The sequence below is a fragment of the Hypanus sabinus genome, chromosome 4 (genome assembly GCF_030144855.1).
Source record: "Hypanus sabinus isolate sHypSab1 chromosome 4, sHypSab1.hap1, whole genome shotgun sequence".
Taxonomy (NCBI): Eukaryota; Metazoa; Chordata; class Chondrichthyes; order Myliobatiformes; family Dasyatidae; genus Hypanus; species Hypanus sabinus.
In genome coordinates, this window is record NC_082709.1 from 149,013,672 (window position 1) to 149,037,102 (window position 23,431).

General features: G+C 40.4%; 1 protein-coding gene across 2 annotated transcripts in view; it reads left to right on the forward strand.

Moving 5' to 3' along the window:
- Positions 1–23,192, forward strand: part of ttf2 (transcription termination factor, RNA polymerase II) — a 76,593-nt gene extending 53,401 nt beyond the window's left edge. The window contains exons 17-23 of one of the 2 annotated variants that reach the window (XM_059968359.1): positions 891–1,018; positions 1,540–1,710; positions 2,805–2,863; positions 4,355–4,508; positions 6,111–6,193; positions 8,842–8,916; positions 21,547–23,192. In XM_059968359.1, the coding sequence (XP_059824342.1) occupies positions 891–1,018; positions 1,540–1,710; positions 2,805–2,863; positions 4,355–4,508; positions 6,111–6,193; positions 8,842–8,916; positions 21,547–21,691 (815 nt within the window). In that variant the 3' untranslated portion in view covers positions 21,692–23,192. The remainder of the gene's footprint in view (positions 1–890; positions 1,019–1,539; positions 1,711–2,804; positions 2,864–4,354; positions 4,509–6,110; positions 6,194–8,841; positions 8,917–21,546) is intronic. The other variant, XM_059968358.1, reaches the window with a different exon arrangement.
- Positions 23,193–23,431: the final 239 nt, after the last annotated feature.

Below are 23,431 nucleotides of genomic sequence, written 5' to 3' on the forward strand. Positions count from 1 at the left end.
TAATGATTACCCTGCTACCACTTAAGTCTCATCTCTAGGACATTAAGCTATTTACCTGTGCAGTGCACTTCACATGTATTATATTTTATTATTTATAATATTTTGTTTTATGTGCTGTGTGTGATATATGATTTATGAGTGCATTGTGGTCCAGAGTAACTGTTTTGTTTGATTGTATATATGTACAATCAAATGACAACAAACTTGAACTTGATTTTGGATTTCTTCCCCCTTTGCAACTTGAAGAATATTTGCAAGATTTGGAAGACGTAGATGTCTTTATTAAGCTAGTAATATTATTCTTCTAGTAAACTATCTATTTTTGAGAAGTATCTTTAAGCTGGGTTAGAAGTTAGAAAATTCTACTTGGAATGCAGTTTGTTTAGGTCCTGAATGTTCATTAGTAATGTGTGCCACTAATAGTTATGTGCCTAATCTACCACTTTGTAAGTTTTAGTTTTGTTTGATTATTTGATTTTTTTCTAGTAATCATTACTGGATAATGAAATATTGCTTGGAAGCTTTAAGGAATCATTCCTGCTGGTGCGGGCATCAGATTACAATACTTAAAATTGCTAATTTCACCCCATTTTAAAAGATGCAGTCTTTGTTTGCATCGTTATCTCCCCGTTATCACTGCTAGTGATTTTTTCATATAGATGTGAGACTTGATTTATTGCATATAGTTTCATATAGTATGTTAGACCCGTTTGTGTAGATGGTGAACTAATGTGACAAACCTAACAGAGAAACTATGTTCAAGGTCTAGTCTATGTGCAGACATCCTCTTCAAATCCCAGAAATACCATGCAATTTAATTATAAATAATATGCAAACATATTTATAAAAAGTTATGAACTATGTTCCGTTTGTGTTCTGCTTATTTTTAGTTAGTCAAGAGTTTCGTAATGAGTCAGTCAGTGGTGGAAAAGCCACATCCAGTTCGAGCACTGTCCATGTCTTATCATCACTGCTCAGGCTTCGGCAGTGTTGCTGTCATCTATCTCTGTTAAAGACGGTAAGAAATTACTGACCCCAGGTGCACTGACCACGCATAGAATACAAAACATTAAACAAAATCCTCCTTTAAAATTACAAATATTAGAGGTTAAATTGCAAATAAAATTTGCAACTTGGTAAAGGATGTAAATAGAGGAAGCCACTTAAAATAAATACCATGGAAGTTATTAGTGTTGAAGAGCTCTAATGGAAGATATGCAAGGATTTTATCTCATTTGGTAATAGTCCTTTTGTGTAAAACACAATCAGCCATAATCACATGAATATGCCATTTGGGTTTGCAACAAGATGAAACTTTTCCTTTTTGTAGTTTTAGAAAATAAAGGATTAAATTGGATTTTCCTCAACCAACATTCAGGTTCACACAGCAGGACAGAGATCACCAAACAACAATTTTGATGCCTATTGATGCATTTGGTTTATCTGTTCCATTGCAAATCTGTAGTTGCAACAAACAATTTGAAAATATTTAACCAATTATTATGGATTTATTTTTAAATTGATTATCTTCCACTGTAGGCTCTCAGTCAGACTGAAATGGAATCTGAAGGTATCACCCTCTCACTGGAGGAGCAGATGAATGCATTATCATTGTTAGAGGCCACAACTTCTGGCACCAATTCAACTGTGAAATTAAATGGAACCAGCTTCAAAGCCAACCTGTTTGAGAGCACCAGAGAGAGCACCAAGGTATAGTCAGATCTTTTGTTAATGAAATCACATGCAACGTGGAAGGTGTCATTGGCAAAGTGAGCATTTATTGTCCATGAGAATGTGCTGATGTGTCCCAACCTTGAATTACTTCTGTCATTCTGATGAAGCTATTGTTAGTTAGTGTGTTTCAGGATTTAGACCCAACCATTATAAAAGAATGATAATATGTTTCTACCTCTCAAGAGTGTGATTTGGTGGGAAGTTACAGGTTCTACCATGTCAAATTGCTGGGTTCGTAAACAAAAGAAAGGCTAGATTATACTTCGATGAAATACTTCGGGATTTTGTAATATATGTTAAATTCATTCAGTTATTGGTTGTCATATCAGTGTGTAGTAAGTATCTCAAAGTGCTTTACTGAACTCCTGAAAACACAGGTATTTAGCCGATCAAGTCAATCTGTTTGCCACAGCAAATTATTTTAAAATGGGTTGGATGATGAGATGAATTGTATTGAGGAAAGAAAGTTAAACAAGATTTTGTGAATGTTCATCAGTCTTCAAGTTAGGCAGGTCCTTTGCTCTGTCTACCCAGTACTGTATAAATGATCTTAAGCTTTTTATGTACACTCATATATTTTAAATAAAAGTACAGATAGTTATATGTGATGGATGAACTGAGAATTAAATAGGGAGGAGAATATTGTTGAAGGTAAAGAGGATAAAGAAATTTGTGAAAAATGGAGAGAAGAATCACAAAATAACTTGGATCTATTTACTGCTGTGCCATAGCAAAACATTTTAAGCTGCAGGGAAAACTGGAACTTCCAAAGGAGTTTTAGGGGAAAATAAACAAAGAATTGGACAGAAATAAAGACTGTAAGAGTAATTCTAGAGCATGGCACTCCGTCTGCAAGGATAAAGGTTATACCGACAAATGAAGTACAAAGGCATGGAGTTTATATGAGGAACCATTCATATGATCTGTTTTAATAACAAATAGAAATCTTAAACTATGCATGGTTTAGAAATTGAAATTTTGTTGCATTATTATCGCCTTTCAGCTGATTCTCAACTATAGAAGTGATACAACCAAAACCTCACTTTTCAACCCGTTTCTTTTATTGCCAGATCTCTGCCCTACTAGAGGAATTAAAAGTAATAAGAAGCAGCCCAGAACCCCAGAAAAGGTATGTATAATTCTATGAAGGCTTTAGTTTTTGGAAAAACATTTAGCTGAAGGGAAGTGTTTTTTTTCTAGGTACAATGAAGGCTTTTTTTATTATAGTACAGGAAATGGTCCTTGACCATCTACAAGCAGAGCAATTTTTATCAGTTCCATTTCACCTCTTGTTTCCCTGTACACGTGCAACTTATTCTCTCCCACACACCTATCAACTCCCCTTCTGTCATTTACCTCCTGTCAGTGTTACAGTAGCCACTTCAACTACTATATATAGAAATAGGAAAAGAAAGCTTCTTCAAGCCTAGGGGTAAATGGATACAGTCTTACGATACTTAGTGAGGTTCAGTTCAGTTCGTGGTATTGAGTCAAGTAGTGATGGAGAGAGAGAGAGTCTTGAGCCTTCATCTAAGCTGACGCTGTCGATCGTCCCGTTGTCCTCCGAAATCAGTTGGAAGTCACCGACTGTGACCATAACAAAGGGGACAGTTCTTCTATGGTGGAATTACTAACCCAGGCAAGGGTTGGACACACGAATAGCTCCCCACTAGTCACACCCTTTTCACACCGCAAGAGCCACTGATCGATCCTCCAAAACCCACCTTTTCTGTGGGCACTACAAAGCTCATTCAGTGTCCAAAACCATGTGTCTGTAGGTCCATCAGCGGACCTCCTATTTATCTCAGCATGCTGAACACCAGCCGTCCATCAAATAACACCGCCCTCAGTCACCATGGTGACTCATGAGTTGCTGGTTGCTCTTTCTCTGCAAAAACTCACAAGCATATATTCAAAACAAACTTGCAGAGAAACCATAACACCATCTCCGAGCAGTCTTTGTCTCTCTCTCTCTCCCTTAATAACAAGATGTCCGGTGTTGAACAACAACTCTCTCTCCCTTTTCAAAAACACAGTTCATAGGGATAATTCAGGACCCTGTCACAAAGAGAGTCTACTCATTTCAGAATTTACTTGTGGTTCTTCATTAAATTTCAAAGAATGTAAGACCAGCTTTTAAAAAGTGAGTCTTAACAAACTATAAAAGCTGTCTTAGAGAAAAAGCAAGGTACTGCTACTTCCCTCTCCCACATCCCCCAACCCCAAAGTTCACTGCATGGTGAATAGAATGGGTATTTCTGATAATAAAGAACGTAACCCCTGTAAGGAAAATATCTTGAATCTTGCTCTAAATAAGCATCCGGAGATATTCGAACTTTAGAGAGGGCGATGTAATTCACTGCAGGTGAATCCTGTCTCAATCTTCAGACTGCCAATAGGAACTTAAAGGTATCTCAAAGTGAGGGACAGAAGAACATCTGTTCAACTGTCTTTGTGTAAAACAGGATTGACTATAATTCCATGCTTTTTTCTCTGGCAACAAAATATGTAACATCATTTCCAAGATTATAAAATGTCCATTGTAAAATAGTCTTTCCCGTTCATAGTTACAGTTCGCATTTTTGATTCATTTAACTATTGTCAGTCAATTCTCCTCCAGTGTAATCATTTCTCAGTGGACCAGTATGCTAAAAGTGGTGGCAGTCCACTTGGATAAAATCAACTTGACCCATGTTACTCTGGATGGTACTGTGACTCCTAAGTGTCGTATGGACATGGTAGAAGAATTCAACACTAACCCAAAAGGACCTCAGGTACCAGCTGAGTGCTATTGCGATGTCTGGATGGGAGAAATATCTGAGTTTGTAGTACTTGCACGTTTGGTTTCCTTTACAGATTAGATGTGGATTTTCAGAAGGCTTTGATAAAATCCAGCATAACCATTGCAAAATTAAAGAACGTTGCCATGGATGATGGGAATATAATCTGGGGATGTATTGATACAAAATGAAAGAGACTTTTCCAGTGACCAGTGGTGGTACCTGAGCTATCAATTCACTTCTCAGCTTTAAGCAATATGTATTAATACTTTGGATGCGAAAACCAAATTCAATGTTTTTAAGTTTAGTGAATATGCTTGCGAGGAAAGCACAAAGAGAACAAAGTGAACAGGCAAAAAGGCAACAGAAACAATATAAACACAGGATAAATATTCACTTCAGAAGGATAAACATGAAGGCAGAATACTATGTAAATGGTGACAGTTTGGGAAACATTACCATAGAAATGGGGTGTCCTTATCTACCACCAAACATTCAGGTGCAGCAAGACATAGGACAACAGTTGACATGTTTTGTAAAAGATTTTGAATATTGTAAAACGTTTTGAATTCTGGACAGATGATACCTTGCTATTAAAAAATGCCTTGGTGCGAGACAGTTTCTGGAATGTTTGGCTCCTTACCTAAACTATGCACATCCCTGAGGTTTTGCTGCATAGATTCACTAGACTGGTGGAGTGATTTGGTCAACTAGGCATATCGCCACTAAATTTAAGAATCAGAGAAGATCTTGTTTACATGTACATGATTCTGACAGAGCCAGGTAGCCACAAAGTGAGGGTAGTTACCCTAGTCAAGATATCTAGGAGAGGATCATAGTCTCATCAGAGTACAGGATAAAACAAATATTTATCACTAAGATAAAGAGAAATTCCTTTAGAGATCTAAACCATGCAATTCTCTCACTGGAGGTAGTGGATACTAAATCTCTGAATATATTTATGGAGGAGATGGAGCAATTTCCAGACAAAAGGCAATAAGGTTTATGGGGAAGGAAATGGGGGGAAAATACTGAGATGGGGAATCAAGCAAGCTTGCAAAGCCAAATGGCCTACTGTTGCTCCTATTTTTCCTTGGTAGGCTTCATATTGCCAGCACTCACTCCATGGACTGTCATTTTGAAATGTTGAAATTAAAGTGGATTTTAGAAAATTTATTTTATGATTTATATCAGGAATTTTGATTATTGATTGTCCTTCCTGGTTTTAGTGTGTCAATTTTCTCTGACTTGGAATTCTATCGATGCTGGGTACAGTTTGTATATGCATTGTTTAAATAATCCCTCTCTTTCATCAGTTTCAACTGTAATGTGTGGTTTCTGAAACCTAGGCAAGGGTCTTGGCCCAAATAAATGTGTTTGTTGGACAAAAGTATGAGATATATATTAAAAAAATGTGCCCATCAATACAATGACACGTTTATTTTTACTTTGTGAAATGCATCAAAACAGTCCTGATGAATCATCTTGGCTTGAAACTCCGAGCTTGTTTACTTATTTCCAAGAATGCTGAGTAGCCTGCTGAGTTCTCCAGCGTTTTGTGTGTGACACTTCCGTTGTTCCTCTGTCTTATCACAGGTCATGTTGGTCTCCCTCTGTGCTGGTGGTGTGGGTTTGAATCTTATTGGAGGCAATAACCTTTTCCTGTTAGATATGCACTGGTAAGATTAAAGATTAGCAGTCACGCTATTGTACCTTTCAATTATTTTTAAAGATGGGATAGGTTGAATATATTTTCCTCATGCACAGAAAGCACTGAATTATTGATAAAATTGTATCAGCTTGATTTTTTTTGTGCAATTGATTTTCCGTTGCTTAAATACTTTTATTTTCACATTCTCCTCTTCCTTCTTTAGTAAGGATGGAGACAAGTCAGAATACCTCAGATAAGTAAACTGGGCACAGCAACTTGAAATAAGTCCACATGACAAACTGAAGTCATTCGAAAGTAATTTAGCATTAGGACTTCTGCAAGTTGGGGCAAAGAAACAAACACGAGGAACTCTGGATGCTAAAGCTATATTCGGGGTTGTATAAAGAACACAAAAGCAAATGGCAGGAGTTTGTTCTCTCCATGACCATGTGGATTTCCTGTGGATGCTCTGTTTTCCTCCCACGTTCCAAAGATGTTAGGTTATTAGGTTAAATGATCACATGGGTATAATTGGGCAATGCCTTCTTGTTGGGTCAGATGGATCTGTTTCCATGCTGTATCTCTAAAATAAAAAAATATAAATATCAGCTGAATTCAGGGGAGGTCCAAATTGGCGAAGAGTTACTGGGTGGGGGGAAATTTAAAAAGGGGAAACTCAAAATATAAATGTGTATTTCCTTAGTCTTAGAACAGTTTGGATATATGTTTAAGGGGAAGGAAGTAACCAAGGAAAGAATGGGGCCCATGGGTATGCTGCGCATGGAGTCAGTTTTTGGATAAGGTTTTAATTGTCTATACACAGTAAGGGAAAGGACACTGTAGTTGGAGAATTCAGGGAGAGGAGAACATTAAAAAAGGAGGAAGACAAAAGTGGACAAATCCCCATGGCCTAATGAGATGTAACCCAGCTCTGGGAAATAAGGGAAGAGATTGTCAGGGATCTGGCAGAAATTTTAAACCTTCAGTGGCCACAGATGATATATCAGATATTTGGAGGACAGAAGATGTACATTTGTTTAAGAATAGCTGCACAGATAAGCCTGGTTATCACAGGAAATTGAGTATAATAATGGTTGTAGAAAAGTTATTAAGGAATAAAATTAGTCTATAGTTGGAAAGGCAAGAAATGATCCAACATAGCATGGCTCTGTGCAATGGAAATTTATTTGTTTGACAAATTTGATAGTGTGTTGATAGGGTACTGCACCTGGCATAGTTTACATAGACTTTGGTAAGGTTTTAGACAAGTTCCAACATGAGTGAGTATACCAAAAGGTTGGAGCCCATGATTTCCAGGACAACATGGATTCAAATTTGCAAGGGTGGTGGGGCGTTGGGGGGGGGGGAATAGAGGAACATAACAGAATAGCTAAAGCCAGAGGGAGTAGGCTTAATGGGTAGCAGGCTTGAAGAGGTTGAGGAAGAAACCTTTTAACCGATTGTGGGGCTAGAATCTGAAATGTGCTGCCAGGGAGTGTGGCAGTAGCAGAGACACTCATTACGTTTTTTTATCCAAAGAGCACTTGAGTCACCAAAGGCATAGAAGGCTACAGGTCAAGTGTTGGAAAATGGAATTGGTATAATGAGTATTGTGACGGTTGGCACGGATGTGGTGGATTGAAGGCTCAGTTTCTCTGTTGTAGGACTGACTCTCCTTGCTCTGAGTATCAAACAATGCTACTTTTGTCTCATCTTGTTACTAATTAGTAATTTCTTTTTTGTTTGTTCTGTACTTTGCTTAACTGAGTTGTGGCTCAGTATTTCAAACTAGGATAATCCAAGATTATCTGAATTTGGTTAATTAATCCATGTAACTGAGCCACCTGTATGTTGCTGAGACCAAGAACCTTCTCTCTGTCCACCATATAAAGTGAGAATTCCCAGTGGCCACCCATTTCAATTCTACTTCCCATTACCATTCCGACATGCCGGCCGCCTCTACTGCCAGCATAAGGCCACATTCAGGTTGGAGGAGCAACACCTTGTATTCTGTCTGGGTAGCCTCCAACCTGATGACATGAAGATGGATTTCTTGAACTTCTGGTAATTGCACACCCCCTCTCCATCACCATTCCCCTTTCTTGTTTCCCTCTCATACCATCTTTCCTTACCTACCTGTCATCTCTGTCTGGTGCTCCAACCCCTTCCCGTTCTTCCCCCTTCTCCAGCCCTTTATTTCTTTCACTACTCAACTTACCAGCTCTTTACTTCACCCCTTCCCCTCTTCCAGTTTAACCTATCATCTGCCAGTGTCTACTTCTCCCCTCCCCCATCTTATTCTGATTCTCCCTTTCCTTTTCAGTCCTAATGAAGGGTCTCGACCCAAAAAGTCAACTGTTCGTTCTTTTCCATAGATACTGCCTGACCTGCTGAGTTCCTCCAGCGTTTTGTGTGTGTTGCATCTGAGTCAGCAATTTGATTTGTATATAATGTCTTGGCAATTATTTATGAAACCAAAGATGTATTCTTTGATTTCTATGCAACACTCATCCAAATGTTTTAGTGGTTAATTTATTTTTATCTGAACTATCATACAGAAAAATAGAATTCTGATTAAAATATAAAACTGTAATGGATAACAAAATGTTGAATCATTATATTTCCTTTTATAATCAAGATAATTAGTTGTATTTATGAATTTTTACCTATTTTCAGGAACCCTGCACTGGAAGAGCAGGCATCAGATCGAATTTATCGTGTAGGGCAACGAAAGACTGTCACCGTGCACAGGTAATTGAAATATCAAATATCATTTCTGAAGGATTGCATGAGAAGAATAGTAAAAAAGACATTAACTTGGTATAAAACAGGTGCATTTTAGAAACGTGGTTCATTACTATTTGAATGGACCACTTGCTAGTGCAGGAATCTGGTCCCGGACATAAATGATCTTACATTGGCCCATATGGTACAACTTCTTCCTACTACACTCAGTGGCCACTTTATTAGGTACACCTGCTTGTTACTGCAAATATCTAATCAGCCAATCATGTGGCAGCAACTCAGTGCATAAAAGCATAAAGATTCAAGAGGTTCAGTTGCTGTTCAGACCATAAGATATAGGAGCAGAATTAGGCCATTTGGCACATCGTCTGCGCCACCATTTATTCGTGGCTGATCCAGATTTCCTCTCCTCCCCATATCCCTTCGTGCCCTGACCAATCAAGTATCTATCAACCTCTGCCTCCACAGCATTACATAGATTCACCACTCTCTCACTAAAGAAATTCCTCCTTATCTCCTTTCAAGAAGGACGCCCCTCTATTCTGAGGCTGTGTCCTGTTGTCTTAGACACTCCCACCATAGGAAACATCCTCTCCACATCCATTCTATCAAGGCCTTTCACCATTCGATAGGTTTCAATGAGGTCACTGCTCATTCTTCTGAATTGCAGTGAATATAGGCCCAGAGCCATCAAAGCTCTTCATATGAGAAGCTATTCAATTCTGGAATCAGTTTTGCAAACCTCCTTTGAACCCTCTCCAATTTCATCACATCCTTTCTAAGGGGCCCAAAACTGCTCACAGTACTCCAAGTGAGGCCTCACCAGTGCTTTATGAAGTCTCAACATTACATCCTTGCTGTTAAATTCTAGTCCTCTTGAAATGAATATGAACTTTCAATTTGCCTTCCCCACCACACACTCAACTTGAAAATTAACTTTTAGGAAATCCTTCACAAGGACTTCCAAGTCCCTTTGCACCTCAGATTTTTGTATTTTCTTTCCATTTAGTAAATAGTCAACCCTTTCAATTCTTCCACCACACTGCATTCCATCTGCCATTTCTTTCCCCATTCTCCTAATCTGTCTTTCTGTAGCCTCTCCATTGCTCAAAACTACCTGCCACTTATCTTCATATCATGTGCGAACGTCATCAATTCCATCATCAAAATCATTAACATATAATGTAAAAAGTCCCTGTCCCTGTGGAATACCACTACTTACTGGTAGCTAACCAGAAAAGGCTCCCTTTATTCCCACTCTTTGCTCCTGCCAATCAGCCACTGCTTAATCTATGCTAGAATCTTTCCTATAATACCATGTGCTTCTAGCTTGTTAAGCGGCCTCGTGTGTGGCACCTTGTCAAAGGCCTTCTGAAAATCCAAGTACACAACATACACTGGTTCTCCTTTATCTATCCTGTTTGTTTTTTTCCAAAGAATTCCAACAGATTTCTCAGGCAAGATTTTCCTTTGAGGAAACCATGCTGACTACGGCCTGTCTTACCATGTGCCTGCAAGTACCCTGAAGCTTCATCCTTAATAATCAACTCCAAACATTTTCCCAACCACTTGGGTCAAACTAACTGAACTATAGTTTTCGTTCTTTTGCCTTCTTCAAGAGTGAAGTGACATTTGCAATTTTCCAGTCTTCAGGAACCATTCCAGAATCTAGTGATTCTTGAAAGATCATTACTAATGCTTCCACAAACTCTTCAGCTACCTCTTTCAGAACTCTGGGGTGTACACCATCTGGTCCAGTGGACTTATCCACCTTCAGACCTTTCAGTTTCACAAGAACCTTCTCTCTAGCATTGGTAACTTCATTCCCCCGACACCCGAAACTTTCCTCACCGTACTGCTAGTGTCTTCCACAGTGAAGACTGATGCAAAATACTTATGCAGTTTGTCCACTATTTCACTGTCCCCCATTACTGCCTCTCTAGCATTATTTTCCAACAGTCTGATATCTACCCCTGACTTTTAAACTTTATGTATCTGGAGAAACATTTTGGTATCCTCTTTAGTATTATTGGCTAGCTTACTTTCATATTCCATCTTTTTCTCCTTAATGATTTTTTTTTAGTTGCCTTCTGTTTATTCTTAAAAGCTTCCCAGTCCTCTAACTTCCCCCTTATTCTTGCTCTATTACATGCCCTCTCTTTGGCTTTTCACACAAAGCCACTAACATATAGTAAAAGCAGGAATGATATGATAAATATTCACCCCATATAAAGCTGAAATATTGTAGCTACGGTGTAGTTTCACTTAGCAAAATCGGGAAGACAGCGAGCCAAAATCGATTTGGAGAAAAAAAAAATCGGCATGTACACACATGTGCAAACAACTGCCCGCACAAGGTTTCACGGTCATTGTAGCCTTTCTTGGGGTAAACACACATATAAAGCAGGCATCTTTTTATCGTAAAAGCGAACATCTTCTTTGGTTAGTGAAGACAGGTACTAATGTTGGTCTTTCGTAACAGCGAGTTATCGTAAAATGAAAGTTCAGAAAGGGGGGGGACACCTGTGATCTTCCTTATTCTAGCCTCACTAGCGTGTGGCATGGGTAGCAATCCTGAGATCACAACCTTGGAGTCCTGCCCTCTAACTTAACAGCTAACTTCCTACATCACTCATCCTAACCATCATTGGTACCTACATGGTTCACGACTTCTGGCTGTTCTCCTCCCACTGAAGAACGCTGAGGGCTTAATCCAAGATATACCGGACCCTGGCATCCAGGAGGCAACAAATCATCTGAGAATGTCATTCTCTCCCACAGAACCACCTATCAGTTCCCCTAACAAATCCCCGATCACTGCATGCTTCTTCCTCCACCCTGTCTTCTGAGTCACAAAGGTAGACTCAGTGACAGAGACCCAGCCACTGTGACTTTTCCTCTGTCAGGTCACCCTCCCCCCCCCCCCCCAAACAGTATCCAAAATGATATACCTGTTGTTGAGGGGAATGGCTACAGGGGTACTCTGCACTGGCTCCTTAACCCCTTTCCTGACTGTTATCCAGTTTTCTGTGTCCTGCATCTTGGGTGTAACTACCTCTCTATATGTCCTATCTATCACCCCTTCACCCTCCCTTCCTAACGTGGTTTGTTAAGACTGCAGCTGTATTCACTTCTCACAGTTGTTGTCATCAGGAACGCTGGAGGCCTCCCTGCCTTCCCATGTCCTACAAGAGAAGCATTTCACTATTGTGCCTTGCATTATCTAATATCCTAGAGAAGGAAATAAACTTGAGCTTTTCTTTCCTTTGCTTTCTCTGAGTGAAGCCCCGAAGAGCTGGAGCATTAAGATCACCACTCTGACTCTGTCCACGCAGACGATGGCCACTGCGGCGATAGCCATTGTGCTTACCCTTGCCTTCCTTTAATATGCTCTTGCTAATCAATCCCAAAGGCTGAGTGGCCACTGGTCAAAGCTCTATTATGTTGTCGCAACCTACTCCTGCCTTGTATCCTCAGGCCTCCTCTCCAAACTTCCAATGTGTGGAATGGCCGCTGGTCATTCGGACCAGACATCAGAATGGAGAAGAAATATGATCGATATGACTTTGACCATGAAATGATTGCTGATGCCAGACGAGGTGGTTTTGAGTATCTCAAGAACTGCTGATCTCCTGCAATTTTCACACACAGTAGTGTTTAGAGTTTACAGAGAATGGAGCCAAAAAAAATATCCAGTGAGCTACAGTTCTGTGTGTGAAAATGCCTTGTTAATGAGCAAGGTCAAAGAATGCCCAGAGTTTATGGTGTAAAGTTGACTCACACCCTTCCTCAGGAATTGATACAGGAAGAGCTTTCCTTTTGGTCTAATCTGTAATAGCTGCAAAGACTGCCAGGGTTTAGCCAGAACAATCAAAATCAGTATGTTTATGAAACCTGTAGAAGCAAAGCTTTAAAATTTAAAATGCAACATATTTTAAAAATCCTAAAATACAAAGTTTTGGACATTTTAAATGTAACCCCCCCTGGGTCACCTCAGGCTTGCTCAGCTCGTTCTCGTCTAGGGGGAGCAGCCTTCGGCCCCACCAAACTGGGTAATCAGCTGGTGTGGATGCTGTGTGATGTCCCCACCTCGCCCAAAAACAGACAGTACACCATAAGCGATTAAATGAGTACAATTTATAAAGGTTACTGTAACTAAGTGATTAATAACGATACAGTATATATGAAGAGAAAAAATAAAGAAAAGGCGCCAAACTTATCAAAGTCCAAACCACTTCGTGCACAACCGTTGGAGCTCAATTACTGAAGTCTTCTGGCCACCATTCGGTCCCCTCCGAACTCCTCGACTCGCAGCTCAGGACCCTCCGAAGTGGTCAACCAAGCACATCTAACTTCATCCCCCCTCCTCGGAGTACCTCCTGGCCTCGGACCCCCGCGTGGGATCCGTTCCTCGCCCAGCTTACAGCATTGCGTCCTCTCTCTCAACCCCCTCGCGCCGATCTGCCCAAAAGCCCGTCAACAAAAGCTTACAGACTCAGAAGAAAGAACATTAATCCCCATTTGGTTTACAAAGGAATACCATTCTCGTTACCAGTAAATTTTAACCCAAACAAGCTTCCAGCACTCTCTCGCAACAAAGAAACATACCTGCTTTTAACAAAGAAGCCCTTTCCCAACAGTAACAAAGAGAAAAAAGAAACGCCCTTTACATAAACCATTCCCCACCCAAAAAAAACAAAAACTAAAAGCATACTTACTGGTAGTCTTTGCAGCTATTACAGTTTAGATCAAAAGGAAAGCTATTGATACTCCGGAGGAAGGGCGAGTCAATTTTACACCATAAACTGTGGGCATGAAGTGCAATTTTACACTTCCCTGCTATACTTCAGCACCACAATTCAGTTTGCAGTCAGAATGGTATAGATGACAGCAATTTAGCATTTCTTCTTTCACAGATAGTGAGGAATGAACTAAATTTTGTTCATGTTAACTTAACAGTGAAGGGAGTGTTTATTAAAATGTTCAGTTTGTTTAAAAAATCAAGGTCATTCAGGTTTTGATGTTTTAAGGCTAACTCTAAAGGAATGAGAGGCAACATATCAAAACAGGTCTGGTGAAACTACAGGTAAACAGCAAGATAATTAAAAACTTTCATTTTTGAACACAGAAACTGTATGTACGCCTTCAGGGAGCGGAGCTGTACTGACCAAATTGAATAGCTACGGTTGACCAAAGTTGCAGAGCAACCCAACACACAGATAAGGCCTGTAAATGATCAACGAACTGTATACCTAGGGGGCTAAGCAATGTAAAGCAAAGGTTAAGGAAAAATGAAATGGTAATTTTATGAAATTATAATATGAAAAGGACCTTGAGGGATAAGAAACTTAACACACCATGAAAGTTAGACAGGCAAAGGCTGTCAATTTGGTTACATTGAAAATGAAAATAAGGAATAAACTTGTTGAATTGTTACTTACCGTTGTCCAAGCAGGAGCAGAAGAGATCCAGGGAATCACGAATTCAGATTTAGTAAAAATAGGAATAAATGTAGCAAAACGCAAATTCATAGGACTGGTTCTACTTTATGGTTTATGAAAGAAGAGATGTATTAGACCATAAGACATAGGAGCAGAATTAAGCCATTTAGCCCATCAAGTTTGCTCCGCCATTCAATCATGGCTGATCCTTCTTTCACTTCCTCAGCTCCACTTCTGGCCTTCATCCCTAAACTTTGATGCCATGTCCAATCAAGAATCTATTAGGCTCTGCCTTAAGTACACCAAACGACTTGGCCTCCACAAATTCACTACCCTCTGGTTAAAGAAATTCCTCCACAGCTCTGTTTTAAATGGATGCCTCTCTATTCCTGAGGCTGTGCCTTCTAGCCCTAGACTCCCCCACCATAGGAAATATCCTTTCTGCATCTACTCTGTCTAGGCCTTTCAACATTCAAAAGGTTTCAAAGAGATCCCCCCCCCCCCCTTCATCCTTCTAAATTCCAGCAAGTACAGACTCAGAGCAATCAAACGTTCCTCTTTGCTAACCCTTACATTCCCAGAATCATCCTTTTGAACCTCCTCTGGACCCTCTCTAATGACAGTGTCAGAAACACACTGAGTCTCAGCAATTTGCAGAACGGTAAACTTTATTTTTCGAGTCTGCAGAGTCGGACCCAACCAGCTCCTGCTAGATTGAGTGCCGAATTACACTTTGCACAGTTTTTTATACCCTACTTGTTTACGACTTTGTGAGTTGCACCCATGTGAGGTGCAGACATTCTTCCTTAATCTCATTACAAAATTACAAATGTGATTACCCTTTGGCCCACTTATCAGCCTCAGCGCATTAACACCGTTATTGTTCAACCGTTAAGCATGTCTTCCCGTTACCCGTCTTCTTTAATCAGCAAGCTATTGTTTCATCCTGATTTTGCAAATTGGTTTATACGTTGCCCTGCAAGTTGCTTTGCACGCTCTTTCTGTGTCAGCACATTCTAAATGGACTCCTTAAGTACCGTCTTTAATTTAATCATTTCTCTCAATCCACCCTTTTTCTTTTTTAGAATGTGCTATCAGTTGGGCTTTTGCCACGGGTTTACATAGGCTTCTTCCTCTAGCTCTATTTCCCTTTGTAGGAGTACCTGAACAGGATCAGCTGGGGCCCCTGGTTGCATGACTTGTCTTGCCACCCGAGCTACTAGCTCCCGCAAGCAGGGGATCAGACATGGTAGCAGAAGGAGGACCATCAATCCCCCTCCTATAACCCCTAAAGCGGTTCGCCACCAGCCTCCTTTCATCCGTCAACCACTGCTGAGCTTTTTGGGCTAAGAGGGTGCTAACGGAGTGCGGGGTATACACCGTCATTCTTCCCCCAAAGGTTAATTTCCGTGCTTCTTCTACTAGTACGGCTGCTGCCGCTACGGCTTGTATGCACGTCGGCCATCCCCGGGATACCGGGTCTAACATTTTTGATAAAAAGGCCACAGGTTGCCGCTTTCCTCCTTTTTCTTGGGTTAGTACTCCTAACGCAGTTCCTTCATTGTTTGTTGCATACAGCTGAAAGGGCTTTTCCAGTGCTGGCAGTGTTAATACCGGGGCCCAAATTAGTTGCCCTTTTATTTTCCTGAACTTCTGTTCTTCTTCTTCAGTCCAGCTGATTATTCCCCGGTCTTCCTTTGCCAATTTGTCGTACATAAACTTCACCAGGGGGGTATAATTCTCTATCCAAATCCGGCAATAGCCCACTAAGCCCAGAAATTGTCTTATTTCCTTCTTTGTCCTGGGAAGCGGTATTTTAGTTATTCCCGCTATTCTTTCTGGTGCCCTTTACTGACTCTGTGTCCGAGATATGTTATTTCCTTCTCGACAAATTGCAGTTTCTTCTTGGACACCCGCAATCCTTTTTCTCCTAGGTAATTCAGGAGTCTTATAGTATCATCTCGCACTACCTCCTCTGCTGGTCCCGATAGTAGTAGGTCATCGACATACTGTAATAGTTGGTTCTTTTCGGTACAATGGAATCCAGCCAATACTTGCTCCAGTACCTGTTCGAATAGGTTTGGGGACTCCGTGAACCCTTGGGGCAAGACGATCCACCGGAGTTGCTTCTTCCGGATGTCTTGCAATGCTTTTGATACAAATTCAATTCGTATGAATTGTTCCCCTACTGCCGAATTAGGGTCCACCCCCGCATACTGATGCACATTTTTCCGCACCCTATCGAGGAAGTCGGTTGGGCTCTCATCTTTCCCTTGGTGGTTTCCAAACGCCTTGGCAAAGTTGTGACCTTTTGGCACAGCCTCCCTTATTCCCTTAATGATGTACTCTCGCCACTGTCGCATATTGCGTCTTCCCTCTTCTGCTTGTTTGTCCCACTGTGGGTCGTTTACTGGAAATTTCCGGTCCCCCGGTAACTCATTCGGCTGTTCCCTTCCCCAAATTGGTATTGCAGCTTGTCGTATCATTTGCCTCTCTTGTGCAGAAAATAGCGTTCCCATAATCGCATGCATTTCTTCCCAAGTGTAAACATTAGGTCCTAAGAATTGATCCAACTGTTCTGCCAGTCCCATTGGATCTTTTAATAAAGTTTTCATATCTTTCTTAAATCCTCGTACTTCGGTACTTGTCAGAGGGACGTTTACAAATCCTGTTCCTCCCCGTTCTCCTCCCATTGGAACCTCTCGAAGGGGACACAGCTGTACCTCTTCCTTTTTTAATTCGTCTTTCTTTTTCTTATCTGCTCCTGTCACACTCCTTGTTTCGATCCTTGCTTTTGCTTTTTCCCTAACATCCCTCTCTTCCCTCTCCGGGTCTATTTCTTCTGTTTTTTCACTTTCTTCACGTCCTCCCTCTGCTCCCGCAAGGGGCGCAGAAGGCTGGACATAGGGAGAGGGTAAATGATCGAGTGGGTCCCACTTCCGCTCCCCTTTAATGCCCAATTTAAAACTCTTTGTTGTTACTCCTGGCCAGGGAGCCCAACAAAAAGCATAAGCAATTTCTTCCGGTTTTACATTTGGTTTTGAATTAACGTAAATGCTTAAGGCTTGTCGTACCCAATCCTCCTCAGACCCAAGCCGCGGCCACCAGACCGCAGGTTTTTCTATCGGCTGTTTCGACCAAATTAAACAGTACTGTATCATTTTTTTCTTTTGTTTCCCTTTTAGTCTTCCACATCCCCAATTCTCAAACATTCTACCGAGGGGGCTATCAGGAGGAACCCCCGGGTATGGTCCCGGTCTTTCTGTTTCCTCTTTCTTTTTAGAGCCACCCCCTCCCATCTTATTCCGCTCTTACTTAATCCCGCACCCTTCTACTGCAACAGTAGGCACTTTACCCGGTGCGTCCCAAGGACTTTTATCAGGAGGACCCCCGGGTAGCGATCCCGGTCTTCTCCGTCCTTACTTATTCCCGCACCCTTCTACTATAATAGTAGGCACTTACCCGGTGCGTCCTGGGGACTTCCAGTACCAGGTACTGTCCCCTTCTCCCCGTTTACCGCTCTGCGCTGTCCGGATATCACTCGCTCAAGCCGCGTCGGAGCGACGAGCAAGGAGTCAGGGACCGCCAAACTCGGCGGGGTGCACCGTCTCCGATGTCCTTCCTCGTGTCCACCGCGGCCGGAGTGTGGATCCCGGACGAGCCCCCATGCTGTCAGAAACACACTGAGTCTCAGCAATTTGCAGAACGGTAAACTTTATTTTTCGAGTCTGCAGAGTCGGACCCAACCAGCTCCTGCTAGATTGAGTGCCGAATTACACTTTGCACAGTTTTTTATACCCTACTTGTTTATGACTTTGTGAGTTGCACCCATGTGAGGTGCAGACATTCTTCCTTAATCTCATTACAAAATTACAAATGTGATTACCCTTTGGCCCACTTATCAGCCTCAGCGCATTAACACCGTTATTGTTCAACCGTTAAGCATGTCTTCCCGTTACCCGTATCGCTTCTTTAATCAGCAAGCTATTGTTTCATCCTCATTTTGCAAATTGGTTTATACGTTGCCCTGCAAGTTGCTTTGCACGCTCTTTCTGTGTCAGCACATTCTAAATGGACTCCTTAAGTACCGTCTTTAATTTAATCATTTCTCTCAGACAGTTAATCTGTTCTTAGATGAGGAGCCTAAAACTGTTCACAATTCTCAAGCAGAGACCTTACCAGTGCCTTAAAAAGCCTCAATACCACTTCCCTCTTTTTGTATTCTAGAGCTCTTGAAATGAATGCTAACATTGCATTTGCCATTCTCACCATGAACTCTTCCTGCAAGCTGACCCCTAGTGTGTTCTGCACAAGCACTCCCCCAAGTCCCTTTGCATCTCAGATTTTTGGATTTTCTCCCTGTTTAGAAAATAGTCTGCACATTTATTTCTACAATCAAAGTGCATGTCAATGCATTTTTCAACATTGCATTTCATTTGCCACTTTCTTGCCCATTCTCCTAATTAGTCTTGTCCTTCTGTAGCCTGTTTCCTGACCCTACTTGCCCCTCCACCAATCTTTGTACCACCTGCAGACGGCAACACAGCCACCTATTCTGTCACCTAAATCATTAATATACAGCATAAAAAGAAGCGATCCCAACACCAACACCTGCAGAACACCACCAGTCACTGGGAGCCAACCAGAAAAGGTCTCCCTTTATACCCACTCACAGCCTCCTACCAATCAGCCAATGCTCTAATCATGCCAGTAGCTTTACTGTAATACCCTGGGCTCTTAACTTGGTAAGCAGCCTTATGTCTAGCACCTTGTAAAAGGTCTTCTGATAGACAAAATATACAAAATCCCCTGTATCCCCTTTATCTATCCTACTAGAAATCTCAAAGAATTCCAACAGGTTCATCAGGCAAGATTTTCCCTTAAGGAAACGATGCTGACTTTGTCCCATCTTGTCCTGTGTCATCTGGTAGTCCATAATCTCATCCTTAACACTTGACTCGAACATGTTCCCAACTACTGAGGTTAGGCTAACTGGTCAATAATTTCTTTTCTGCTGTCTTCTTCCTTCCTTGAAGAGTGGAGTAACATTTGCAATTTTCCAGTCTTCTGGCACCATGCCAGAGCACAATGATTTTTGAAAGATCATTATTATCGTCTTCCCAATCTCTAATGCTACCTCTTTCAGAACCCTAGGGTGTAGTTCAGTGGTCCCCAACCACCGGGCCGTGACCCAGTGCAGCTCCGCAGCCCAGTGGTTGAGGATCACTGGTGTAGTTCATCTGGTTTGAGTGACTTAATTAAAAATTTTCAACCATGATGAGCAATTATCTGTAAATGAGAGAAATGAGGAAATTATAAAAGCAGATCTACCAGCTGGTTTGGGGACGGCACAAACCAACCAAATAGCCAGTGTATTCTTTGAGATAGGTCATGTCTAATGAACCCAAGTCTCTTTATGAAGTGACAACTGCCCAGTGTCTGTGGTATGTTTTATATGTGCATTACCAACATTAAGGGTTGGTATTTATTACTAAAGCTATTGAATTAAGAGCAAATTATTAAGCAGTTTAGGAGATTAACAGGGCATTAAACAATGGTGAAATAGCAGGAAGTAACAACCACTGGATCACAACAGATTGTCCATTTATATTTATTGGTAGTGCGGTAAAGCACCATGTATGCATGTGGAAGGTAAGGTTACAAAGACGAAACAAAAAAAAATCAAACAAAATTGTAATGAATTTCAGTGTAGCCAAGTACAAGAATATTTTAGGTAAAAAAGAAAGTTAAATGATAACTCGAACAGTGAAGTTACAAATATTACATATCTCTACACTGTAATCAGCTACAAATTTGATCCAGTACTTGTGGGATAATTCTCTGTACATCCAGAAACTAAAAGTTCTAAATATATCATTGTAGGCGCACTTGGTATTGATAGAATTTTGTTAGGAATGCAGTGTAAATTCACTGGAATGATAGAGCTGTGCAAGAAGTGCATAAACTAGGCTTGTGCTCCCTGGGTACAAGAACTTAAAGAGCAAATTGGTTGGGGTATGGTGGGGGTGGAGGTTTGTTAAGATGTTAAAAAATTGATAGGCTAAGCAAACCTCCAACTGATGCAGATAATCAGGACAAGGTGGGGAGGAACCTTAAAATTACAACCAGGGATCTTTAAGAAGCAACATCAAAACTGAAAATCCTGGAAACAAAACTGTGGAAACAATCAGCAGGTCTGCAGCATCTATGCAAACAGAAACAGTTTAACATTTCAGGTCACAGACTTAGCATTAAAATTACAGGAGATACCCATTTAAATAAAGAGTGGTTGAGATATGAAACATACTACCATAAACAGTCAATGTTAGATATTAGGATTAGTTTTTTACTATAACCAAGGATATTGGTCATGGATACAGATGACAAACAATTTCATTGACTAGTTGACAGAACAGAAACAAGTAACATTGGACATTTTTGATGTGCCCTTGTAGAAATGGTTTATTTTGTCCATTTACTTTATTGAAAATGTTGAGTTCATGTACGGAATACTTACTAGATTGTGGTATCATCTATTATGGGGGAAAACAAGTGTTTCAGGTCAAACTAATAAACATTTACACTACTAGACAGGTATATAGAGGAATTTAAGGTGAGGGGGTTATATAGGAGGCAGAGTTCAAGGGTCGGCACAACCCTTCGGTGGGCCGAAGGGCCTGTACTGTGCTGTACTGTTCTATTACTGCTGAGAATATGGCATTTTATCTGGTCGGTATATGTTTGAACAGGCTTCAAATGCATCTGACTTGCTATTGTAACTGAATTTGTTTTCACCACTTCAAGTAAAGATGAAAGAAAAGCTTTGTGACATGTACATCAGAACATACAGTGAAATGTTATTTGTGTCATTGATCAACACAGTCTTAAGTTGTTTGCAGGACAGCTTTTAAATGTCGCTATGGTTCCAGTGCCAACATGGCATGCCCACAACTTAAGGACTAACTGGAACTCATACATCTTTGGAACGTGGAAGGAAACTGAAGCACCGTAAGGAAACCCACACAGTCACAGGCAGAACATGCAAACTCCTTACAGATGGCAGCAGAGTAAAGTTACACTGTCCATTACAATACCATGTCACCCATAACTAATAATGATATTGCTGCCAAAGTATCCTAAAAGAGAAATTTTGTAGATTTCTGATTGCAGATTAATGTTATTCTTTCCCTTGTAGGTTTGTGTGTGAAGGAACTATTGAAGACAAAATCTTTGAACTTCAGGAGAAGAAGAAGGAGCTGGCAAAGAAAGTGCTGTCAGGGACTGGAGAAACATTTACCAAGCTTACTCTTGCTGATCTTCGAATCCTTTTCGGCGTCTGAGTCGATCTAAGTGGAAAATAAGATAATTTTTCAAACTCTAACATAACAGTCAAAGTACACTCTTAAAAAGATCCTCAGAAAATACTACAGGATTTCTGAAACATATCAAAACATCTGAATGCTGTTGTATAATTATGACAACATACAAAAGCTTCATATACTAAAGTTATTTACATTTGGTATATACCGTATAATTGTCTCAAAGGTTAATCCCCATCCCACATTTGGTTAGATGTTGTCTTGATAAAGGTAAGATATGGCAACAAATTCATCATCAATGTTATATTGGTTATTACCTGCAAAATACTAAAATTAGTAAAGTTGTTTTTGTTCTTAGCATTGGTTAAAATTCAAGCAGCCAAACTATTTACTTTTGTATTCAAATGAAGTGCCTACTCGTGCATTGTTAAGGTAATGATGAGAAATAAACTACAGCTCAAATTACACTTAGGTTAGTGATTAAGTTGACATTGTCAAAAATTTAGTACAATGTTACAGTTCCAGCTTCTTGCGTGACAGATGAAACTTAGATCAATGCCTATTCTTGCATTGAGAGAACATTCCCTCATTTAATCTCATCTCCATTCTCCAGGATTCTATGAGAAAAGTAATTTTAATTTCTCTTGTGTAAACCAATGTGTCATTGCACTTCCTTTGCTTTGGCTACTCAGATGAAAGTGGACCCATTTACATTTAAAGTACCAGTTTATAACCAACAGTTTACACTTGAAATAGTGAATTCTACAGTTATAATGCACTGTTAGATCTTTAGTTTAAATTCATTCTTCAACAAGTTCTGAGATCTTGCAGATCTTGCCAGTGCTCCCACAGAAGCATAAGTATGAAACTGGGTAAAAATGTTGGCTACCCATGGTATCGCATTTGGCCAACTATATTTCAGAAGAAAACTTTGTGCATAGGTATACAGTATAACTAGGATATTTTTAAATGTAATCGTAGGATTGCATTTAAAAATATTGTCCTATTCAGTGATTACCATGTAATTTGTTGAATTAGTTGGATGTAATTTTTATTTTGCCAAAAGGCTTTTCATTAGCGGTCAGTAATGCTGCGTATTCCACATTGATGCATTTCCTGCCTGTTTACATTTACCTATTTATAGATAAATGTAGTCTACGTTTATCAAAATACAGCTTTTGGGATAACTTTTGTGGATTGCAATAATAAAGCTCAACATTTCATTATGTAAACAAATAGAAAAAAAATTAAAAATGAGACTAGTAATTGAAAAGAACTCTCCAAGCAATAGCTTATCTTGAAAAATGAAATGGAACATCATTACACAAAAAAGGATGTACTAAACTGATTCTTGGGTTAGTGGGTCAGCTGTTCAAGGGAGAGATTAAGTTGGGTGAGTTTACTAACATAGAAACATAAAAAAATAGGTGCACGAGTAGGCCATTCAGCCCTTTGTGCCTGCACCGCCATTTCGAATGATCATGGCTGATCATTCAACTTAGAACCCTGTACCTGCTTTCTCCCCATACCCCCTGATCCCTTTAGCCACAAAGGCCATATCTAACTCCCTCTTAAATATAGCCAATGAACCGGCCTCAACTGTTTCCTGTGGCAGAGAATTCCACAGATTCACCACTCTGTGTGAAGAAGTTTTTCCTCATCTTGGTCCTAAAAGGCTTCCCCTTTATCCTTAAACTGTGACCCCTCGTTCTGGACTCCCCTAACATCGGAAACAATCTTCCTGCATCTATCCTGTCCAAT